Raw genomic sequence first — 21,978 nt, forward strand, 5'->3', positions numbered from 1 at the left:
GAGGAGGGGGGGAAGGAGGGGGAGGAGGAGGGGGGGAAGGAGGGGGAGGAGGAGGGGGGGAAGGAGGGGGAGGAGGAGGGGGGGAAGGAGGGGGAGGAGGAGGGGGGGAAGGAGGGGGAGGAGGAGGGGGGGAAGGAGGGGGAGGAGGAGGGGGGGAAGGAGGGGGAGGAGGGGGAGGAGGAGGGGGGAAGGAGGGGGAGGAGGAGGGGGGGAAGGAGGGGGAGGAGGAGGGGGGGAAGGAGGGGGAGGAGGAGGGGGGGAAGGAGGGGGAGGAGGAGGGGGGAAGGAGGAGGAGGAGGGGGAGGAGGAGGGGGGAAGGAGGGGGAGGAGGAGGGGGGAAGGAGGGGGAGGAGGAGGGGGGAAGGAGGGGGAGGAGGAGGGGGGGAAGGAGGGGGAGGAGGAGGGGGGGAAGGAGGGGGAGGAGGAGGGGGGGAAGGAGGGGGGGGGAGGAGGAGGGGAAGGAGGGGGAGGAGGAGGGGGGGGGGAGGAGGGGGAGGAGGAGGAGGAGGAGGAGGGGGGGAGGAGGGGGAGGAGGGGGAGGAGGAGGGGGGAGGAGGAGGGGGGGAGGAGGAGGGGGGGAGGAGGAGGAGGAGGGGGGAGGAGGAGGGGGGGAGGAGGAGGAGGAGGGGAGGAGGAGGGGGGGAGGAGGAGGGGGGGAGGAGGAGGAGGAGGGGGGGAGGAGGGGAGGAGGAGAGGGAGGAGGAGGGGGGGAGGAGGGTTAAGGTGTGCAGTGTGACTTCTAGCTGCCAGGATTGCAGCACAATGCGGCCATGACATGATCTATACAGGTGTAATGGGGGTTAAAATGTATGTGTGATCCATGGTATGTCTGTGCGCACCCTTTCCCACCACGTCACCCCCACTGAATGACCGCCTGCGCACACCCTTTAATTCCCGGCTGTGCGCACCCCCCCTCCCACCACTCCCCAGTAATGACCGCCAGCGCGCCCTTTCCCACCACGCCACCCCCCCCTCTCACCCCTCCAAAATTCTCATCTCTGTCCCCCGCCCGCCACTAGCCGCCTCTCCCTCTCTCCACCCCTCCGAAACAATAAAACATATGTATGTGTCCCCCATGCACACTCACCCACTTACCCTATTTCACAGCTCTCCCGGATCGACGCCCATCACCTATCACCCGCACAGCAGATAACCAGTCTCCCCCTCAATGCCTTCCGCCACAACACCCCCCTCACCTTTTACCCACTTTACCACCTGTACACCACCTTTCCTGCCTCTCCGCCTGCCGCCTGTCACTCCCCTAACCTCAACGACCCAACTCTCACATATCCGCCTACACCCCCATCTTACTTACACCTACAACACACCTCTCACCTACCCCTCCTTAGTTGCACAACTTCACTCACCTCATCCCACCTATCAGACTCCCCTCCCACCCCCCTCTAACACACACAACTCACACCCCCTCTTACCCACCCCTGCTCAATCAGACACTTACCCACCGCCTCTCACCCACCCTATAACTACCACCTTTCAACCAGCCCCCGCCACACCCTCTGACCTACAGCACCCTCCGTCTCCCCCCTGTAACATCCCGGGCAACGCCGAGTATATCAGCTAGTCTCATATATTCTGCTGTCTGAGTGCTGGGAGCTCCCACTCTTTGTATGTGTGTGTGTTATATATATACTAGCTGATATACCCGGCATTGCCCGGGATGTAAAGAAAAATGATGATGTTGAAAAAATGTTTGTGTGTTTGTGTGCGTAGGGAAGCAGGGTGTGAGAGGCGTTAGGTTGCGGGTGTGCGTTTTGGTAGGCGTGGGGTGGTTATGAGGCGTTTGTTGGGTAGCGGGTGTAGTGTGAAGGCTGTGAGGCGGTGTTTGAGTGACGGGGGGAGACGGAGGGTGCTGTAGGTCAGAGGGGGTGGCGGGGGGTGGTTTAAAGGTGGTAGTTATAGGGTGGGTGAGATGCGGTGGGTAAGTGTCTGATTGAGCAGGGGTGGGTAAGAGGGGGTGTGAGATGTGTGTGTTAGAGGGGTGTGGGAGGAGTCTGATAGGTGGGATGGGGTAAGTGAAGGTGTGCGACTAAGGAGGGGTAGGTAAGAGGGGTGTAGGCGGGTGTGTGAGCGGTGGGTCGTTGAGGGTGGGGGGGTGACAGGCGGCAGGCGGAGAGGCAGGAACCTTTCCTTGGTGTACAGGTGGTAAAGTGGGTAAACTGTGAGGGGGGGGGTTGTGGCGGCAGGCGTAGAGGGGTGAGACTTCCAGATGTAGGAGTGGTAGGTAGGCGGCGATCCTAAGGTTATCCGCTGTGCGGGTGATAGGCAGGGCCATTTAACAACATTAGGGGCCTCCGGGCAGAGCAGTGCACAGGGCCCTGCCTACACTGTCGCTCCCAGCCTCCCACGCACTCACTAGCAGCAGCAGGGACCGGAAGAGCTGCACTGCTAGGCTGCGAGCGGTTGTGACGTGAGCAGGGGTGCCGGGTGGGTGGAGAGCGAGCGGAGCCGGGGTGCCGGGCGGGGCGAGAGCGAGTAGAGCCGGGGTGCCGGGCGGGGCGAGAGCGAGTAGAGCCGGGGTGCTGGGCAGGGAGGAGAGCGAGCGGAGCCGGGGTGCCGGCCGGGGCGAGAGCAAGCAGAGCCGGGGTGCCGGGCGGGGGGAGAGCGACCAGAGCCAGGGTGCCGGGCGGGGGGAGATCGAGAAGAGCCGGGGTGCCGGGCGGGGGGAGAGCGAGCAGAGCCGGGGTGTCAGGCGGGGCGGAGAGCGAGCGGAGCCGGGGTGCCGGGCGGGGCGAGAGCGAGTAGAGCCGGGGTGCCGGGCAGGGGGGAGAGCGAGCGGAGCCGGGGTGCCGGGCGGGGGGAGAGCGAGCAGAGCCGCGATGCCGGTCAGGGGGAGAGCGAGCAGATCCAGGCGGGGGGAGAGCGAGCAGAGCCGGGGTGCCGGCCGGGGCGAGAGCAAGCAGAGCCGGGGTGCCGGGCGGGGGGAGAGCGACCAGAGCCAGGGTGCCGGGCGGGGGGAGATCGAGAAGAGCCGGGGTGCCGGGCAGGGGGGAGAGCGAGCAGAGCCGGGGTGCCAGGTGGGGCGGAGAGCGAGCGGAGCCAGGGTGCCGGGCGGGGGGAGAGCGAGCGGAGCCGGGGTGCCGGGAGGGGGGAGAGCGAGTAGGGTTGCCAGGTGGCTTGTCCTAAAATACACAATGGTGAAAGGTGCGACGCGCGAGAATCGTTGGTGGGGAAGAATGTTATTTATAAACGACCTGACTGTTATGTAATTTGTTCTAAATTGCACTGCAAGTAATCACCAATTTTCACCAATTTATATTCTGTTTCGTAAAAAATCTGGGGAGGAGTCTTGGGTGGAAGTGGGAGGGAATGGGTGGAAGTGAGGCACTACCCAGGGAGGCTGGGAGGGCAGTTATAGTGTGGTACTCACTACCCAGGGAGGCTGGGAGGGCAGATACAGTGTGGGACTCACTACCCAGGGAGGCTGGGAGGGCAGTTACAGTGTGGGACTCACTACCCAGGGAGGCTTGGAGGGCAGTTACAGTGTGGGACTCACTACCCAGGGAGGCTGGGAAGGCAGTTACACTGTGGGACTCACTACCCAGGGAGGCTGGGTGGGCAGTTATAGTGTGGGGCTCACTACCCAGAGAGGCTGGGAGGGCAGTTACAGTGTGGGGCTCACTACCCAGGGAGGCTGGGAGGACAGTTACACTGTGGGACTCCCCACCCAGGGAGGCTGGGATGGCAGTTACAGTGTGGGACTCACTACCCAGAGAGGCTGGGAGGGCAGTTACACTCTGGGAATCACTACCCAGGGAGGCTGGGAGGGCAGTTACAGTGTGGGACTCACTACCCAGGGAGGTTGGGAGGGCAGTTACACTGTGGGACTCACTACCCAGGGAGGATGGGAGGGCACTTACAGTGTGGTACTCACTACCCAGGGAGGCTGGGAGGGCAGTTACAGTGTGGGACTCACTACCCAGGGAGGCTGGGAGGACAGTTACACTGTGGGACTCACTACCTAGGGAGGGTGGGAGGGCAGATACAGTGTGGTACTCACTACCCAGGGAGGCTGGGAGGGCAGTTACAGTGTGGGACTCACTACCCAGGGAGGCTGTGAGGGCAGTAACAGTGTGGGACTCAATACCCAGGGAGGCTGGGAGGGCAGTTACACTGTGGGACTCACTACCCAGGGAGGCTGGGAGGGCAGATACAGTGTGGGACTCATTACCCAGGGAGGCTGGGAGGGCAGATACCATGTGGGACTCACTTCCCAGGGAGGCTGGGAGGGCAGTTACAGTGTGGGACTCACTACCCAGGGAGGCTGTGAGGGCAGTAACAGTGTGGGACTCAATACCCAGGGAGGCTGGGAGGGCAGTTACACTGTGGGACTCACTACCCAGGGAGGCTGGGAGGGCAGATACAGTGTGGGACTCATTACCCAGGGAGGCTGGGAGGGCAGATACCATGTGGGACTCACTTCCCAGGGAGGCTGGGAGGGCAGTAACAGTGTGGGATTCACTACCCAGGGAGGCTGGGAGGGCAGTTATAGTGTGGGACTCACTACCCAGGGAGGCTGGGAGGGCAGTTACAATGTGGGACTCACTACCCAGGGAGGCTGGGAGGGCAGATACAGTGTGGGACTCACTACCCAGTGAGGCTGGGAGGGCAGATACAGTGTGGGACTCACTACCCTGGGAGGGCAGTTGCAGTGTGGGACTCACGACCCAGGGAGGCTGGGAGGGCAGTTACACTGTGGGACTGACTACCCAGGGAGGCTGGGAGGGCAGTTATAGTGTGGGACTCACTACCCAGGGAGGCTGGGAGGGCAGTTACAGTGTGGGACTCACTACCCAGGGAGGCTGGGAGGGCAGTTACAGTGTGGGACTCACTACCCAGGGATTAATCCGATTGCCAATTCTTGGAGTCAGGAAGGAATTTATTTTTCCCCTTATGAGATATCATTGGGTGATGTGACACTGGGGTTGTTTGTTTGCCTTTCTCTGGATCATCAAGAAAGTATAGCTATAGGATAAAGTATCTGTTGTCTAAATTTAGCATAGGCTGAACTAGATGGACATACGTCTTTTTTCAACCTCATCTACTATGTAACTATATAACTACGTAACTATGCAACTTCTATGTGACTATGTAACCACAATGTAACTATCTAACTACTATGTAACTACGCAACTAGTAGTTGACTATGTAACTACAATGTAAATATGTAACTACTATGTAACTACTATGTAACTACTGTGTAACTATGTGACTGTGTAACTACTATGTAACTATGTAAGAACTGTGTAACTATAATCTCCAGTGGTCTCTCTGACATCACATCAGACATACTGCATCATTGGTTCTCTTTTCTCCTTCTTTTTATCCGTGAGATGTGCGCGTTCATCCGCTTGGCGTTCGCACCAGCGATTTCGGAACGTATTTGAACTTTGCTTTTACCCGGAGCGGAGAGGGAATTATTTATAAAGCTCCCGCTGAGTATAAGTGTCTGTCTGCATTCTGTTATCGCCCTATCACTTTATCCGTTTGTGTGAACACGTGTATTTATCCATTTTTAGCACTGTATTTTCATTATTATTATTATTTAGTGCCACTAACACTTGGAGAGGAGCGCCACGAATAATCTTATCATTTGTAGGGCATATGATGTCCCTATAAAAGAAGGAATATGATTTATTTTCCTAAATGAACTGGCCTGATCAGATTGTCAAACGAACAAATGGAGGGTTACAGCAGCTACAGAAATGGGTTACAGGAAGCGCTGCATTTAACCACAAGCGCCGTGGTATCCGGTTCAATGAGATATTTACAGGGGGATCCCCCAGTGATGCACTCACCCTCACGGATTCATGTGAAAAATACACAATAACCGTTATCAGATAAAAGCTATATAATGTCACGGAGAGAGGTAGTGTATTTATATCCGAATTAAATAATTATCTGCGACTGTGAGAGAGAGGCAGAGAGAGAGAGGCAGAGAGAGAGAGGCAGAGAGAGACAGAGAGAGACAGAGACAGAGAGAGTGACAGAGAGAGAGACAGAGTGAGGCAGTGTATTTATATCCGAATTAAATAATTAGCTGCGACTGTGAGAGAGAGAGTGGCAGAGAGAGAGAGAGAGACAGAGAGGCAGAGAGAGAGAGAGGCAGAGAGAGAGAGAGAGACAGAGAGGCAGAGAGAGAGACAGAGAGGCAGAGAGAGAGAGAAAGACAGAGACAGAGAAAGAGAGCGTGAGAGAGAGAGAGAGAGAGAGAGGCAGAGAGAGACAGAAAGAGGCAGACGGAGAGAGACAGAGAGGCCGGGAGAGAGAGGCAGAGAGAGACAGAAAGAGACAGAGAGTCACTGCAAGTTGGTCACTGGTAGAGGAGAGGTCTGGGCTCATTAAAACATGTAAGTGAATAAACTATAATCTGTGTAACGTGCAATAATAATTAATAATTATTAGGCAAACATGTATGTATGTCTTTATTTATATAGCGCCATTAATGTCCATTCCCCTCCCTTCCTTCCCCTCTCTTTTCCTCCCTCTCTTCCCCTCCCCTCCCTCTCTCTCTTTCCCTCCCCTCCCTCTCTCTTTACCTTCCTCCCCTCTCCTCCATCCCCTCTCTTTACCTTCCTCCCCTCCCCCTTCCTCCCCCCCTCTCTTTACCTTCCTCCCCCCCCTCTTTACCTTCCTCCCCCTCTCTTAACCTTCCTCCCCTCCCTCTCTCTTTACCTTCCTCCCCTCCCTCCCTCCCCCTCTCTTTACCTTCATCCCCTCCCTCCCCCTCTCTTTACCTTCCTCCCCTCCATTACTGGCCAATAATGCCCTGGCTGGAAGAGTTGAAGGCCTGAGATACATTTTGTAGTCATATTGATTATTATCAGCTGATTGTCTACATTCTTACACTTTTACTGCACGTTTATTAATAGGAAAATTGTACACACACATAGCGGTACACACACACGTACACACACACACACACGTACACACCCACACGTACACACCCACACACCACAACCCCCCTCTATATACATAAACACACTCTGCAGTCCGCCCAACACACTGTGCAGCCCCCTCCTCTACACTCACAAAACACACTGCAGGCCTCCTCCACCCTAACAAAACACACACAGCAGCCCCCCCTCCACACACACGAAACACACTGCAGACACACACACACACACATACCAAAACACACTCTGCAGCCCATCTCCACCATATACACTCACTGACACACACACACACACACACACACACACACACACACACACACACACACACACACACACACACACACACACACACACACACACACACACACACTGCTGTCACCCTCTACACCCACAAAACACGCAGCAGACACACACACCAACAAAACAGACTGCTGCCCCCTCTACATCCATAACACACATCAGCAGCCCCCCTCTACACCCTCTGCAGCCCCCATGTAAACCCACACACTGCACACAAACACACACACACAACACTCTGCATCCCTCCTCCACCCACAAAACAGACTGCAGCCCCCCTGCACCTACAAAACACACACTTCAAAAATACACACAAATTAACATACTGCCAGCTCTACATCCACAAAACACACACCAGCAGCCCCCTCCCTACACCCACTGCAGCCCCCTCCCTACAACCACTGCAGACCCCTCCCTACACCCACTGCAGCCCCCTGTAACCCACACACAGACACACACCAACACACCAACACACCAACACACCAACACACCAACACACCACTCTGCACCCTCCTCCACCCACATGAAGAGGCAGAGGCCCCAGCATGGGGTCGTAGGCTCCTTAAGGGCTGCGACGTCCTGATTGGCGAGAGCTGGGGTGGTCGGATAACCCCCCTCCCCCCACGGAGTGGGAAAGCTACTTGTCCCCTCCCATGCAGGGGGAGGGGGGAGAGGGTATAAAGAGTGGGGCCCCAGAGGAGAGAGACAGCGCTTGCTGCGATCTCTGCAAACCCATTTGACCGCTACCCACGACCCATCACAGTGCTGACCCTGTGAAACCAACTCAACTGTGGCAAGTAACACAGATCAAGAAGCTTCCTAAAGAGTGCGACAATACACTCAACAAGAGAACTTGGAGTAATGAGGCTCAAGCCTCGGTATCCAATATCACCACTGACAGATTTAATCTGTCAGTCAGAACAGAACGGTCAGGAGAGAGACAGAGTCCCATCATAGCGCTGACCCTGTGAAACCAACTCAACTGTGGCAAGTAACACAGATCAAGAAGGTTCCTAAAGAGTGCAACAATACACTCAACAAGAGAACTTGGAGTAATGAGGCTCAAGCCTCGGTATCCAATATCACCACTGACAGATTTAATCTGTCAGTCAGAACAGAACGGTCAGGAGAGAGACAGAGTCCCATCACAGCGCTGACCCTGTGAAACCAACTCAACTGTGGCAAGTAACACAGATCAAGAAGCTTCCTAAAGAGTGCAACAATACACTCAACAAGAGAACTTGGAGTAATGAGGCTCAAGCCTCGGTATCCAATATCACCACTGACAGATTTAATCTGTCAGTCAGAACAGAACGGTCAGGAGAGAGACAGAGCTAAAGAAATCCCCCCCCCCTTACCTTACAGGATGTTACTGCGGATCTGCACATTTTTCCCAGTTATGATGAAAGGCCTCGTGGATTACAGCAGCCCCCCGCTGTGTGAGGACCCCCAAGCCCTGCCAGCCTCACCCACCTGGATGCTGCGGCTGCTTCTGAGGATCAGGTGAGTGTCCCTGCCCCGCGCAGATCCCAACGCAGAGGTGCGGGCAGAAACCCCCATGCACCTTCCCCCAGCCCGGCCGGGCCCCCAGCCAAACGCAGGCATCTCCCGCCAGCGCCCGCTCCTTTCCCTGCTACCCGCCCACTCCCAGCCGCCACCCTTCCCCTGCTCACAGGCGCCCAACTCCCCATGCCCAAGTGCAGTCCCGCTGGGCTCCCCGCCGCCAGTCTCCCTGCCCGGAAGACCGGCTCTCTGGAGGGGGGAAAGGGCGTTCCGCCCTCAGTGGTGCCCTGCCTCGCAGCCGCCAGCCCACTCGCCACTCTGCCGGCGACGGCCGCGCGCAGACCAGGGCGCCCGATGCCCAGTTCCCCCCTAGCGCAGGGACAATCAGGCGTCGCGTGCGCCGGCCGGGGAGCGCGCCTCCCTCTGCATCAGGCCGCTTACCTTTACTGGGGACGGCCACGCGCTGGCTCCCACTACACAGCAGCCTCACCCCTCCGACTGCGGATATCCGGGCGCTGCTGCTGGCTCCTCTGCGCCATTACTCACCTCCCTCCCATGTGCTGCAGCATCAGGGGAGGGAGGGGCGCTCTTCCCCTGCGCGGGCTGCACCCTTACCCCTCACAGCACAGGGGGGAGTGTGAGCAGGGTTACACCCTTACCCCTCACAGCACAGGGGGGAGTGTGAGCAGGGTTACACCCTTACCCCTCACAGCACAGGGGGGAGTGTGAGCAGGGTTACACCCTTACCCCTCACAGCACAGGGGGGAGTGTGAGCAGGGTTACACCCTTACCCCTCACAGCACAGGGGGGAGTGTGAGCAGGGTTACACCCTTACCCCTCACAGCACAGGACAGACTGTGAGCGGGGTTACACCCTTACCCCTCACAGTACAGGACAGACTGTGAGCGGGGTTACACCCTTACCCCTCACAGTACAGGGGGGAGTGTGAGCACGGTTACACCCTTACCCCTCACAGTACAGGGGGGAGTGTGAGCACGGTTACATCCTTACCCCTCACAGCACAGGGGGGAGTGTGAACAGGGTTACACCCTTACCCCTCACAGCACAGGGGGGAGTGTGAACAGGGTTACACCCTTACCCCTCACATACAGGACAGACTGTGAGCAGGGTTACACCCTTACCCCTCACAGTACAGGGGGGAGTGTGAGCAGGGTTACACCCTTACCCTTCACAGTACAGGGGGGAGTGTGAGCAGGGCTACACCCTTACCCCTCACAGCACAGGACAGACTGTGAGCAGGGTTACACCCTTACCCCTCACAGTACAGGACAGACTGTGAGCAGGGTTACACCCTTACCCCTCACAGCACAGGGGGGAGTGTGAGCAGGGTTACACCTTTGCTCCTCACAGTACAGGACAAACTGTGAGCAGGGTTACACCCTTACCCCTCACAGTACAAGACAGACTGTGAGCAGGGTTACACCCTTACCCCTCACAGTACAGGGGGGAGTGTGAGCAGGGTTACTCCCTTACCCATCACAGTACAGGAGGGAGTGTGAGCAGGGTTACACCCTTACCCCTCACAGTACAGGGGGGAGTGTGAGCAGGGTTACACCCTTACCCCTCACAGTACAGGGGGGAGTGTGAGCAGGGTTACTCCCTTACCCCACACAGTACAGGAGGGAGTGTGATCAGGGTTACACCCTTACCCCTCACAGTACAGGGGGGAGTGTGAGCAGGGTTACACTCTTACCCCTCACAGCACAGGGGGGAGTGTGAGCAGGGTTACACCCTTACCCCTCACAGTACAGGGGGGAGTGTGATCAGGGTTACACCCTTACCCCTCACAGTACAAGACAGACTGTGAGCAGGGTTACAACCTTACCCCTCACAGTACAAGACAGACTGTGAGCAGGGTTACACCCTTACCCCTCACAGTACAGGGGGGAGTGTGAGCAGGGTTACTCCCTTACCCATCACAGTACAGGAGGGAGTGTGAGCAGGGTTACACCCTTACCCCTCACAGTACAAGGGGGAGTGTGAGCAGGGTTACACCCTTACCCCTCACAGTACAGGGGGGAGTGTGAGCAGGGTTACTCCCTTACCCCTCACAGTACAGGAGGGAGTGTGATCAGGGTTACACCCTTACCCCTCACAGTACAGGGGGGAGTGTGAGCAGGGTTACACTTTTACCCCTCACAGCACAGGGGGGAGTGTGAGCAGGGTTACACCCTTACCCCTCACAGTACAGGGGGGAGTGTGATCAGGGTTACACCCTTACCCCTCACAGTACAAGACAGACTGTGAGCAGGGTTACAACCTTACCCCTCACAGTACAAGACAGACTGTGAGCAGGGTTACACCCTTACCCCTCACAGTACAGGGGGGAGTGTGAGCAGGGTTACAACCTTACCCCTCACAGTACAAGACAGACTGTGAGCAGGGTTACACCCTTACCCCTCACAGTACAGGGGGGAGTGTGAGCAGGGTTACACCCTTACCCCTCACAGCACAGGACAGACTGTGAGCAGGGTTACACCCTTACCCCTCACAGTACAGGACAGACTGTGAGCAGGGTTACCCCTTACCCCTCACAGTACAGGACAGACTGTGAGCAGGGTTACACCCTTACCCCTCACAGTACAGGGGGGAGTGTGAGCAGGGTTACACCCTTACCCCTCACAGTACAGGACAGACTGTGAGCAGGGTTACACCCTTACCCCTCACAGTACAGGGGGGAGTGTGAGCAGGGTTACACCCTTACCCCTCACAGTACAGGGGGGAGTGTGAGCAGGGTTACAGCCTTACCCCTCACAGCACAGGACAGACTGTGAGCAGGGCTACACCCTTACCCCTCACAGTACAGGGGGGAGTGTGAGCAGGGTTACTCCCTTACCCCTCACAGCACAGGAGAGACTGTGAGCAGGGTTACACCCTTACCCCTCACAGTACAGGACAGAATGTGAGCAGGGTTACACCCTTACCCCTCACAGTACAGGACAGAATGTGAGCAGGGTTACACCCTTACCCCTCACAGTACAGGACAGACTGTGAGCAGGGTTACACCCTTACCCCTCACAGTACAGGACAGAATGTGAGCAGGGTTACACCCTTACCCCTCACAGTACAGGACAGACTGTGAGCAGGGTTACACCCTTACCCCTCACAGTACAGGGGGGAGTGTGAGCAGGGTTACACCCTTACCCCTCACAGTACAGGGGGGAGTGTGAGCAGGGTTACAGCCTTACCCCTCACAGCACAGGACAGACTGTGAGCAGGGCTACACCCTTACCCCTCACAGTACATGGGGGAGTGTGAGCAGGGTTACTCCCTTACCCCTCACAGCACAGGACAGACTGTGAGCAGGGTTACACCCTTACCCCTCACAGTACAGGACAGAATGTGAGCAGGGTTACACCCTTACCCCTCACAGTACAGGACAGAATGTGAGCAGGGTTACACCCTTACCCCTCACAGCACAGGGGGGAGTGTGAGCAGGGTTACACCCTTACCCCTCACAGTACAGGGGGGAGTGTGAGCAGGGTTACTCCCTTACCCCTCACAGCACAGGACAGACTGTGAGCAGGGTTACACCCTTACCCCTCACAGCACAGGACAGACTGTGAGCAGGGTTACAACCGTGAAGCACCAACATACTACATACCGCCACACGCCATACCCAACCACCCCACCTACTTAAATTGATAAAGTACCCCTGTACGAAACGCGTAGGTGCGTTCATTCAGTCCCCCCTTTCCCTGTATGTCTAGCCAGCATTAAATAACCTCTTTTTGTTACTATTTTGGAGTGTCCTGGTTTGCTTTCCTGGATTCTTACTACAGGATGTCTGGAGCTGTGCTCTATCTACGCCTATCTTCTTCCTGAAACCGGATGTTATTTTGCTACACCTCGGGGGGAACGACCCAGCCAACAACAAAACACTACATTTGATTTATCGGTTACAACAGGAATGCGCCCGCTTGAAGGTGCTGTGGAGTGAGGTTGTAATCATTTGGTCTGTAATTATTCCAAAGCGAATTTTAAAAGGGGCCACGGAAAGAGGACTGTGTGCATCTATCACCAAAGGGGTTGGAGATGTTCTTAAGTAACATCAAGGGTTTTATGTGGGAAGAATTAAGATCAGCGATTGCAGCTTTGGGTGGGCGTGTCGGCCCCAGGGTAGCCAGTGCCTGGCAGAGGGGCCTCCGGGTGGCGGAGCTGGCGCGCCAGCCAAGCTCAGGAGACGGAGAAAGGGTGAGGACTTTAGGGTCCATCCATCAGCTGGAGCCCCTAGAACAGCTCGGCAGGCTGGAGGCGCCGGCTTTAGGGCCGGGCCGGCCTATGCCCAATCAACGCTGGTAAAAAGCTGGGCGCCATCTTTAGGGCTGGGCCTAAGCTGACACTAGGGCCGGGAGGGAATGCAGCCCAACATCGGCTGAATGAGGATCTCCCCCTCCCATCTTACAGTGCTTTGGGCGGGGGGGAGGGAGCGGGCCAATTGCTGGCTGTCTGGGCAAGGATCTCCCCCCCATTCACATGCTATGGGCGGGGGAGGGAGCGCGGCCAATTGCTGGCCGCTGGGCAAGGATCTCCCCCCATTTTGCATGGAGCACACTTGGCAGGCTGGTAGGATTTTAACAGCGGATGTTCAAATAAAGCTGTGACCTTTTCTTCCAACATTGTGTGGTCTCCATTATTTGGTTTAGCGTCACAAAGGAGGGGCGGCGAATAAAGCCTTTATTGTAATGAGATGAAACACAGCGTGTGTGTGCGATCCTGGCTGCTAGAAGTCACACTGCACACCTTAACCCCTGGGGCCTCTGCCTGAGCATATTGTAATGAGATGAGACACAGCGTGTGTGTGCAATCCTGGCAGCTAGAAGTCACACTGCACACCTTAACCCCTGGTAATCTGGGCTCGAAGCCTACCTTCCTTTCCCAAGTATCGCCTTATGGTGAGTTATGTCCTGCACTAAGCAGAGAGCACAGACCACAATGTTGCACTTGCAAAGTCTCGGCCACACTCTCACATATTATGATATTATGGAGGGTATTGTGAGATTATTATAAAGAAAGGTCACTCAGAGTTTGTATAAGATAAGGTTTATCATTTATTGTATCACAACAATATTCAGAAATATCAGAAATATCACAACAAGCTTCTTATAAGCTGATGGCTAGCAGTTACAGTATGTTACCAATCCATTCCTAACTATGCAGAGATTATAACTATATATGCATTGTCAATACTCACAAACCAAAAGATATTACGATAGGTCAGCCAGTCCCAGCTCAAGTCTCATCTGTGTGTCTTCACACCTAAGTTCGGTTCTCTGGTTTAACATGGAGTCGGGCAAACCTATTATAGAGTGCATTGTTTGCTGCGTACGTGTGTCACGTGTCATGTGTCCATGCTCTGTGGTTTGTGACGTATGATGTTTACCATCAAAAATTACAGTTAGTGACGTATGATATATGTCGTAAGTTATCGTTAAACCACGGCCTATTTACCGGTGTTAGTTCCCCTTTTATGTCTATGTAACCTGTCCCAATATCCTGCCACTTCTGAGCAAAACAAGCTATTATTTCTAAGACAAGAAAAACCAGAATTTTAACAGTATACTCTAAGCTATACTAGGCCTTATAATGATACTATGTATATATGTACCTGTGACCTGTATTCATTATGCGTAATATGCCAGAAAATACCTGTAATCCATAACACTGGGGCTCTCTGCCTGAGCATATTGTAATGAGATGAAACACAGCGTGTGTGTGCAATCCTGGCAGCTAGAAGTCACACTGCACACCTTAACCCTGGGCCCCTCTGCCTGAGCATATTGTAATGAGATGAAACACAGCGTGTGTGTGCAATCCTGGCAGCTAGAAGTCACACTGCACACCTTAACCCTGGGCCCCTCTGCCTGAGCATATTTGTCACGGTAACTTATGACAAGATATAATGAACACCAAATATCTGGGTTGAACTGAACGAGGCTTAGATATAATAAAATATATTTATTCCTTAAAAAAAGTGAACACAGCAATATAGTACAATTAACAGACAAGAAGGTAACACTTACTTAGGGTTGGGGAACGGAGAATTATCAGCTAGCAATTCTCCAGCAATCCGGTGACATTCAAGATGGTATCAGAAGAACTAGAAACTGTAGGGTTGACACAGTTTATATACCTGTGTAACCCTATTCTTAACATTGAATACAGACTATTGGTGTACCATTAACTGTATCCAATCCCTAACGTGGAGACACAGATTAACCCATGCCCCCAACTAATTAGCCCATGTGTACTGGGACTCTATGGGTAGCCCCATAATTAAATCAGGGGCGACGACCAGTTTACCAAATGAAGTATCTGCATTGTTTGTAGGTGTAGACATAACACTTACAAACCACTCCAGTTTGATGATTCTCCACCCTCAGGTAACAATTAGAGTGTCAGAGTCTGTTGATTAGTACTTGGTCTGTTGATTAGTACTTAGTGTAAACAATCTGGGCAGTTAACTTTTGATCACAGTGCTTAGGCTCCATCAGCCGGCTGCCATTCATGACCTATTAGCATAGCAGATGGTCTGCATTTCCAGAGCAGATCCAAAATACCATACCTATATACTTTAATATCTACACATATAAATAAGTTCCATTCTGGTGGGCTCAGTGGGTCGATATTTGCCAGTTCTTAATGCCTACAGTGACTCCACACATTGGCCAAATATCAACTCTCTGCGACCTCCAGAACTGGAGATACAGAAATGCACCTTAAAACATTAAAATACAGGATTATAATGAAACATGGGAACTGGGGAACATACATTTTTCATGACATGACAAGGTGTAAACCACATACCTGGACCGCAGTCCAGTTAACCCATTGCCTCCCTGGTGAGGTCAGGGAGTGGCCATATGTTGTGCAACCCCTTTAATACTGGGCCAACCCCCCTCTCCCTCTACACCTCCCCTTAATGGGTGACCTGTGGCCCACTGGCCCTAATGGGGAGTGGGGCACTGCTGACACCATTAATGAACTCAGTCTCAGAGGAATAGTCCTGACATGAAAGTCCATCAGCATTGCTGTTTTCACTACCCTTTTTGTGCTGAATAGTAAACTCAAACTCTTGCAAGGCCAAGCTACACCTTAGCAACTTGGCATTCTCCCCTGATGCCCTCTGCAGCCAACTCAGGGGGTTGTGGTGTGTGAGGACCGGGAGTAGTTTTCGGCTGAGGTACACCACAGGGTGCTCTCTACCGTCATCCCCCACTTGGCTCAACACAGCCCCAATGCCAAAGTCCGAGGCATCAGTCTGTATAAGGAAATGTTTGGTATAGTCTGGGGCAGCCAGTATGGGGGCCCCAGCAAGCGCAGTTTTCAGTGCCTGGAAAGCAGTTTCACAGGCAGGAGTCCAGGTGATAAGCACAGGCAGTTGCTTCTTAGTCAAATCAGTCAGGGGTTTGGCGACGGCGCTGTACTGTGGGACAAACTTCCTATAGTACCCTGCGGTGCCCAAAAACGCCATGACCTGTTTCTTGGTTTTTGGAACAGGCCACTGAACTATGGCTTCAACCTTGGCTGACTCAGGTTTGAGGTGCCCTCCACCCACACTGTGCCCTAAGTACAGGACCTCTGCCATCCCTACCATACACCTATAGAAAAGTACGTGGCGCAAAGTGTACAAAGATATCGTGAATGCAATCGAATAGTGTATATAGAATATAATAACTTCAAATAGTGCCTACTTACTAGATACAAAGCAGGCAGCATGCAGTGGAGAGAATCTGTAATCTTCCAAACCCAGGCGTTTTCAGGCTAGCACGAACCCCACGTGGTGCACTGTGTCTGGATGGGCTCAGGTAGAATATCCTTCTCTCAGAAGCTGTACATGGGGGAATTCGATTGCTGAAACAATACTGCGCAATGTTTTATCCATGGTTCTTATCATACAACACAGGATAACAGCCTGCAGCAGAAAGAAAAAAACTCCCCCCGCTTTCTTCACAAGTTTTGGGAACTGAGTCCATTTACCATTCAAACATCTGAAGGAAAGGACTCCACTCTCACACTTATATCCTTTTATTGATATTGTATTGTTTTATAATTTATCATTCACGATATCTTTGTACACTTTGCGCCAGGTATTTTTCTATATTTGTATTTTCACTATTGTTTTGGGGATTTCTAGAGGTGATTCCCCTTATAGAACACTAGGCTGCATTTTTATTCATTGTGCACTGCACTGTTTTTTACATAGGTCTAGCGCTGATTTTAGTCATTTTGTTTTTGCCTACCATACACCTAGTGGGTTTCAAGGTAAGCCCAGCCTCCCTGATCCTATCCAGCACCGCAGCTACATGTCCTACGTGGGAGTCCCAGGAATTACTAAAGACAGCAATGTCATCTAAGTAAGCCCTGGCATAGCTCTCATCCCTTCCAGTAACCTATTGACCAGGCGATGGAAGGTAGCCAGGGCATTCTTCATCCCAAATGGCATCACCAAAAACTCATAGAGGCCACTTGGAGTGATGAATGCTGACTTCTCCCTAGCCTCCAGGGTCAGGGGGATTTGCCAATAGCCCTTGTGGGTCGTCAGATACCTTGCCCCCAAAAGTTCATCCAGTAACTCATCCATGCGGGGCATGGGGTAGGCATCTGACACCGTCCCAGCATTGAGCAAGCAGTAGTCCACACAAAACCAGGTGGTCTTGTCCTTCTTAGGGACTAGTACTACCGTGCTTGCCCAAGGACTCTGGGACGGAGTAATTACCCCTTGGGTCAGCATCTCCTCTATCTCCCTTTCCATACTTGTCTTGACCTCTGCTGACACTCTACACTGGCGACACGTTTTATTGAAGCACGGCTAGCACCGCAAGCCGGGGGATGCCCCGGCATGCTAGCCGCACTCCCTCAGCATGCCGCGCATCACCGATGCGCGGTCACGCGTCATCGGGTGCCTGCGCCCCCTGCACGCGCGTCCAGGGCTCCCCGAGGGAGCCCTGGTGTCCCGCGATGTGGGGGACGGCGGCAGGGGTTTCTGGGGGACCCGGCGGACCCGGCAGCGGGAGGGAGAAAGCCCCGATCGGAGGGCGCTCCTCCGCTGCTTCGGCGCACGCCCGGCACCCTCCGGCGCGCGCCAGGTTACTGCTGCGGCCGAGAACGGGCAAATGCTCGAATAAACTCGGCCGCAGCAGTATAAGCGTACTTATGCAGAGGCTGCAGGTCCCCTGTGTGCACTGGGTGTTTTGTGAGATGTGTGGTCCCTGGCATGTCAGTGAAGAGGGCGCTAAACTTAGCTAGCATGTCCCTGGCTTCTCCCTTCTGCCTAGCACTCAACTGTGCCCCTATCTCCACCTGCTCCACAGTGTTTCCCTGCCTAGCCTCCCCTAGGAGATCAGGCAGAGCATTACTCGCTGGATCCTCCAGCAGTGGGCTACAAATGGCCATCACTGCTCCCATACTCGGTGCTCTGTATTATTTCAGCATATTGACGTGAGATGTCTTATGCCTCTCAGGCTCTATCTGTACAACGTAGTTGTACTCATTCACCTTTCGGATAACTGGGTACGGTCCCGACCAGGCAGCCATCAACTTTTTCTCCCGATTGGGTTTGAGAACAAGCACCTGCTGTCCTGGGATGAATTCTCTGCTACGAGCCTTCCGGTCATACCATTGCTTTTGCTTGGTCTGAGCGGCCCTGAGGTGGTCCTGGGCCACCTCCATGAGCATCTCTAACCGGTCTCGGAGATCTACTACATACTGGATCACTGAAGCATCAGTAGCAGTAGCCTCCCCTTCCCATCCCTCACGGAATAGGTCCAGAGGTCCACGTACCCTGCGGCCATACAGTAGCTCGAAGGGGGAGAAGCCTGTAGATTCCTGCGGTACCTCTAAGTAGGCAAACAGCAAGTGCTGTAAATGAATCTCCCAGTCTTTCCCCTCCGCCTCTATATAGGTCCGAAGCATCTGCTTCAGGGTACCGTTAAACCTCTCACATAATCCGTTTGTCTGGGGATGGTAAGGGGCTGTGCACCGCATGCCTCCCAGAGACAATGTAACAGTTCACTCATGAACTGCGACCCCTGATCGGTTAGGACCTCACTAGGGAAACCTACCCTAGAAAAAATGTTCAGCAAAGCTGCTGCCACTGTCTTGGCATCTATGGTGCCCAGCGCTACCGCCTCAGGGTACCGGGTGGCAAAATCCACCACCGTGAGGATGTAGCGCTTCCCTGACCTGCTAGGAATCATAAGGGGTCCTATAAGATCCATCGCTACTTTCTCTAAGGGTTCCCCTATTATCGGTAAGGGTTTCCGGGGTGCCTTCACACGGTCGCCCGCCTTACCCACTCGCTGGCAGGCATCACAAGAGCGGCAGAAATTGCCCACATCTCGAGATTCCCCCGGCCAGTAGTAACGCTGTAATAACTGGGCTCGCGTTCTGTTGACCCCCTGATGTCCCGCTAATGGAAAAGAGTGAGCTACCTGTAACAGTTGCTGTCGGTACGCCTGGGGCACTACTAGCTGTCGCTTACCGGTCAATCCCTCCTCTATCCCTGAGTTCCCTTCTTCTCTGTACAGGAGTCCCTTATGCCATAGGCAGTGCTCAGTGCCTTCCCCTGCCTGAGATTCGGACGCCCGAAGTCTCACGCCGGCCAGGGTAGGGTCTGTCTTCACTGCCTCCCTAAACTGGGCTCCTAATTCTGGCCACCCCCCAGTCATGTCATTGTCTGGAGAATGGGGAAGGGTGAGGGGAACACTAAGTCAGTCTGTGGTTGCAACTGATCCTGGCTTACCTCCCCGGGCTCCTCTGTGCCCTCCTCTAACGTTTGTCCCAAAGGCTGGGGGACTGGCGCCACCGCCATTGCCGCTGTCTGGCTCCGGGTAACCGCCGCCACTGCAGCGGGCTTGGGCACTCGGTCATAGGTGTAGGTCATCGGTCCCAGATCGTTGCCAAGAAGAATATCGGCATCCAAACCGGGTAAAACCCCTACCTCCCGCACACCCTGGCCCTCCCCCAATCCAAAAATATTCTGGCCACTTGCAGGAAACGTGGCTCTCCGTTGGCCACAGTGATCTGCATTCCAGGGCCTGGGAGTAATTCCTCTGGCCGGACCATATCAGGTCAGACCACGGTCACTGCAGCTCCTGAATCCAGCAAGCCGACTGCTCGCCGGTCACCGACTGTGACCGGGGTGAGATGTCTGCTCCGGCCGTCCATCTGCTGCAGGTCCGCGCTGAGATGTCCTCCGATCCTGGCTGTAGGCACCGATGAAACCGGGACAGGTGTGGCATGGGACGTCTCACTGGGAGTTGGTTCCATGACCGGTCCGGAGTCTTTGGTGGAAGCCACCTGCACGCGGGCTACCGGCTTCGCAGTTGGGTGCGTTGCCCCTGATGGGGTCCGCCAGAACGCAGGGGTTCCGGGCAATCTGGTCTGATGTGACCAGGGCGGTTGCAGTTGTAGCACCGGTGCTCATGCCGGAGCTCCCCCTCCTTCGGTGAACTGCTGCCCGCAGATGGCCTCTGAGTCCATTGGGGGGTATTGGCAGACTTTCTGGCCGGTGCCGCCACCACCGCCGCCTTGGCTACTGCTTTGGCGTTCATCAGGGCTCGGCTGGCCACATAGGCGTCTTGCCGCCTCCTGGTAAGTCTTGGGCTTCTTGTCGTACACCCAAGCCCTCACCGCCGGCGGGCACTGCTGCATGAGCTGCTCCTGAAAGATGAGGTCCAGCAAGCGTTGGTAAGTCCGTGCCTTATAGTCCTCCACCCAGCGTATCCCGTACAAAGCCATGTGGGTCACGTAGGTAACATAGGACTCCTGGGGCTGCCTCTCTTCCTGCCGGAATTTACCCCGGTAGGCTTCAGGGGTAAAACTGTACTGAAACAGTAACAGTTCTTTCAGGTGGTCATAGTCATCAGCATACTCATCTGGAAGCGCCATCATCATCTGCTTTGCCAAGCCGGACCGTAAGGGGTCCAAACGTGCAACCCTATGCTGGGGAAGCACTTTGTACCGCCAACACTGTGTCTCAAAGTTCTTTAGAAAACTGTCTATCTAATCAGTACCTTCCACGAACTTGGTGAGACTGTGCTGATCCAGTTTGAGTTCATCTGTGTTGGGTTGGACAGGGGGGCAATAAGCGGGTCTGTTCACTGCCATAGTGATAAACTGCAGCCGCTCCTCCGGTGTCCCTCTGTCTCCCCACGCAGTAATCAGTGCCAACATTTCAGGGGTGAACGGACTGGTAGCCGCAGCAACCAGTACCCCTCCTGTTGCACTGCTCCCGGGAGGTGCACTCGTTCCCTCCCCGGGATTCCGCCGCCCCGGCACTGGGTTCCTTCCCTGATCTCCAGGTGGCTGTATAAGGGCAAGCTGAGCCGTATTCTGAGGCTCTGCAAGCCGGGCTTCATAGTCACCGATTGCGTCAACTATGGCTGCGACCTCCTGGTTCTCATAGGGCAGTCCATATTCACGGCACTTGTCCTTCAGCTTGCTCGGGTCCTTATGTTGGATGAGCCTTCAGCCTCGCTCATGGTTCACGGTCGCAGCAGTGAGGTGGTGTTACAACTTGTGTTAACTGTTGCACTACTGTGTGTTCAATATCCTTAGTCCCAGGAACTCGCAATTACTCTCGAGTTCCCACTATATGACAACAGAACACTGTAATATAGGTTCAGTTCAATCCCACCTCTGCCACCAGTTAAATATAGCGCTTGTCACGGTAACTTATGACAAGATATAATGAACACCAAATATCTGGGTTGAACTGAACGAGGCTTAGATATAATAAAATATATTTATTCCTTAAATAAGGTGAACACAGCCGCCGCGTTCTGGTGAAGTCCGCCGCTCTCACTTCCGGTTCCCGTGCCACCTCCAAGATGGCGCCCGCAGTCCCGCCCCTCGGCGATGATGTAGTTCCGCCCGACGCCATCTTGGATTCCTCTTCGCGCCAAAATGGACGTTCGCGCTCTCTCTCCTGCTTCCCGCCCACAGGTACCTTCCTGCTCCTGCGTGTCAGCGTGGTTTTCTAAGTGCTCCCATGTCTCCGCCATCCTCCTCCCCCGACAGGGCCCTCGGATCCAGGTTCTTTTTATATGTTTTTCTTCCAGGCCCCGATTGTACTCATCTTGGCCTCTCTTTAGTGGGCGCTTCGGCTTGGGAGCTGCATCACTGCTAACTTGTCGCACCTATGCCTGGCAACAATATCGGGTGAACTTGTGCTTTTTAATAACAACTTGTGATTTTAAACTTTGAACATTGTCCAGTGCAGTGTATTTCTTATTTATTC

The 21,978-nt window shown here is 54.4% G+C and overlaps 1 protein-coding gene across 1 annotated transcript in view; it reads right to left on the reverse strand.

Annotated features, from left to right (window-relative positions):
* The window catches only part of LOC142471473 (class I histocompatibility antigen, F10 alpha chain-like), a 71,053-nt gene extending 49,311 nt beyond the window's left edge, over nucleotides 1–21,742 (reverse strand). Inside the window, exon 1 of the mRNA XM_075578269.1 lies at nucleotides 21,544–21,742. Within this exon, the coding sequence (XP_075434384.1) occupies nucleotides 21,544–21,742 (199 nt within the window). The remainder of the gene's footprint in view (nucleotides 1–21,543) is intronic.
* Nucleotides 21,743–21,978: the final 236 nt, after the last annotated feature.

This window comes from Ascaphus truei, chromosome 20 (genome assembly GCF_040206685.1).
Source record: "Ascaphus truei isolate aAscTru1 chromosome 20, aAscTru1.hap1, whole genome shotgun sequence".
Classification (NCBI taxonomy): Eukaryota; Metazoa; Chordata; class Amphibia; order Anura; family Ascaphidae; genus Ascaphus; species Ascaphus truei.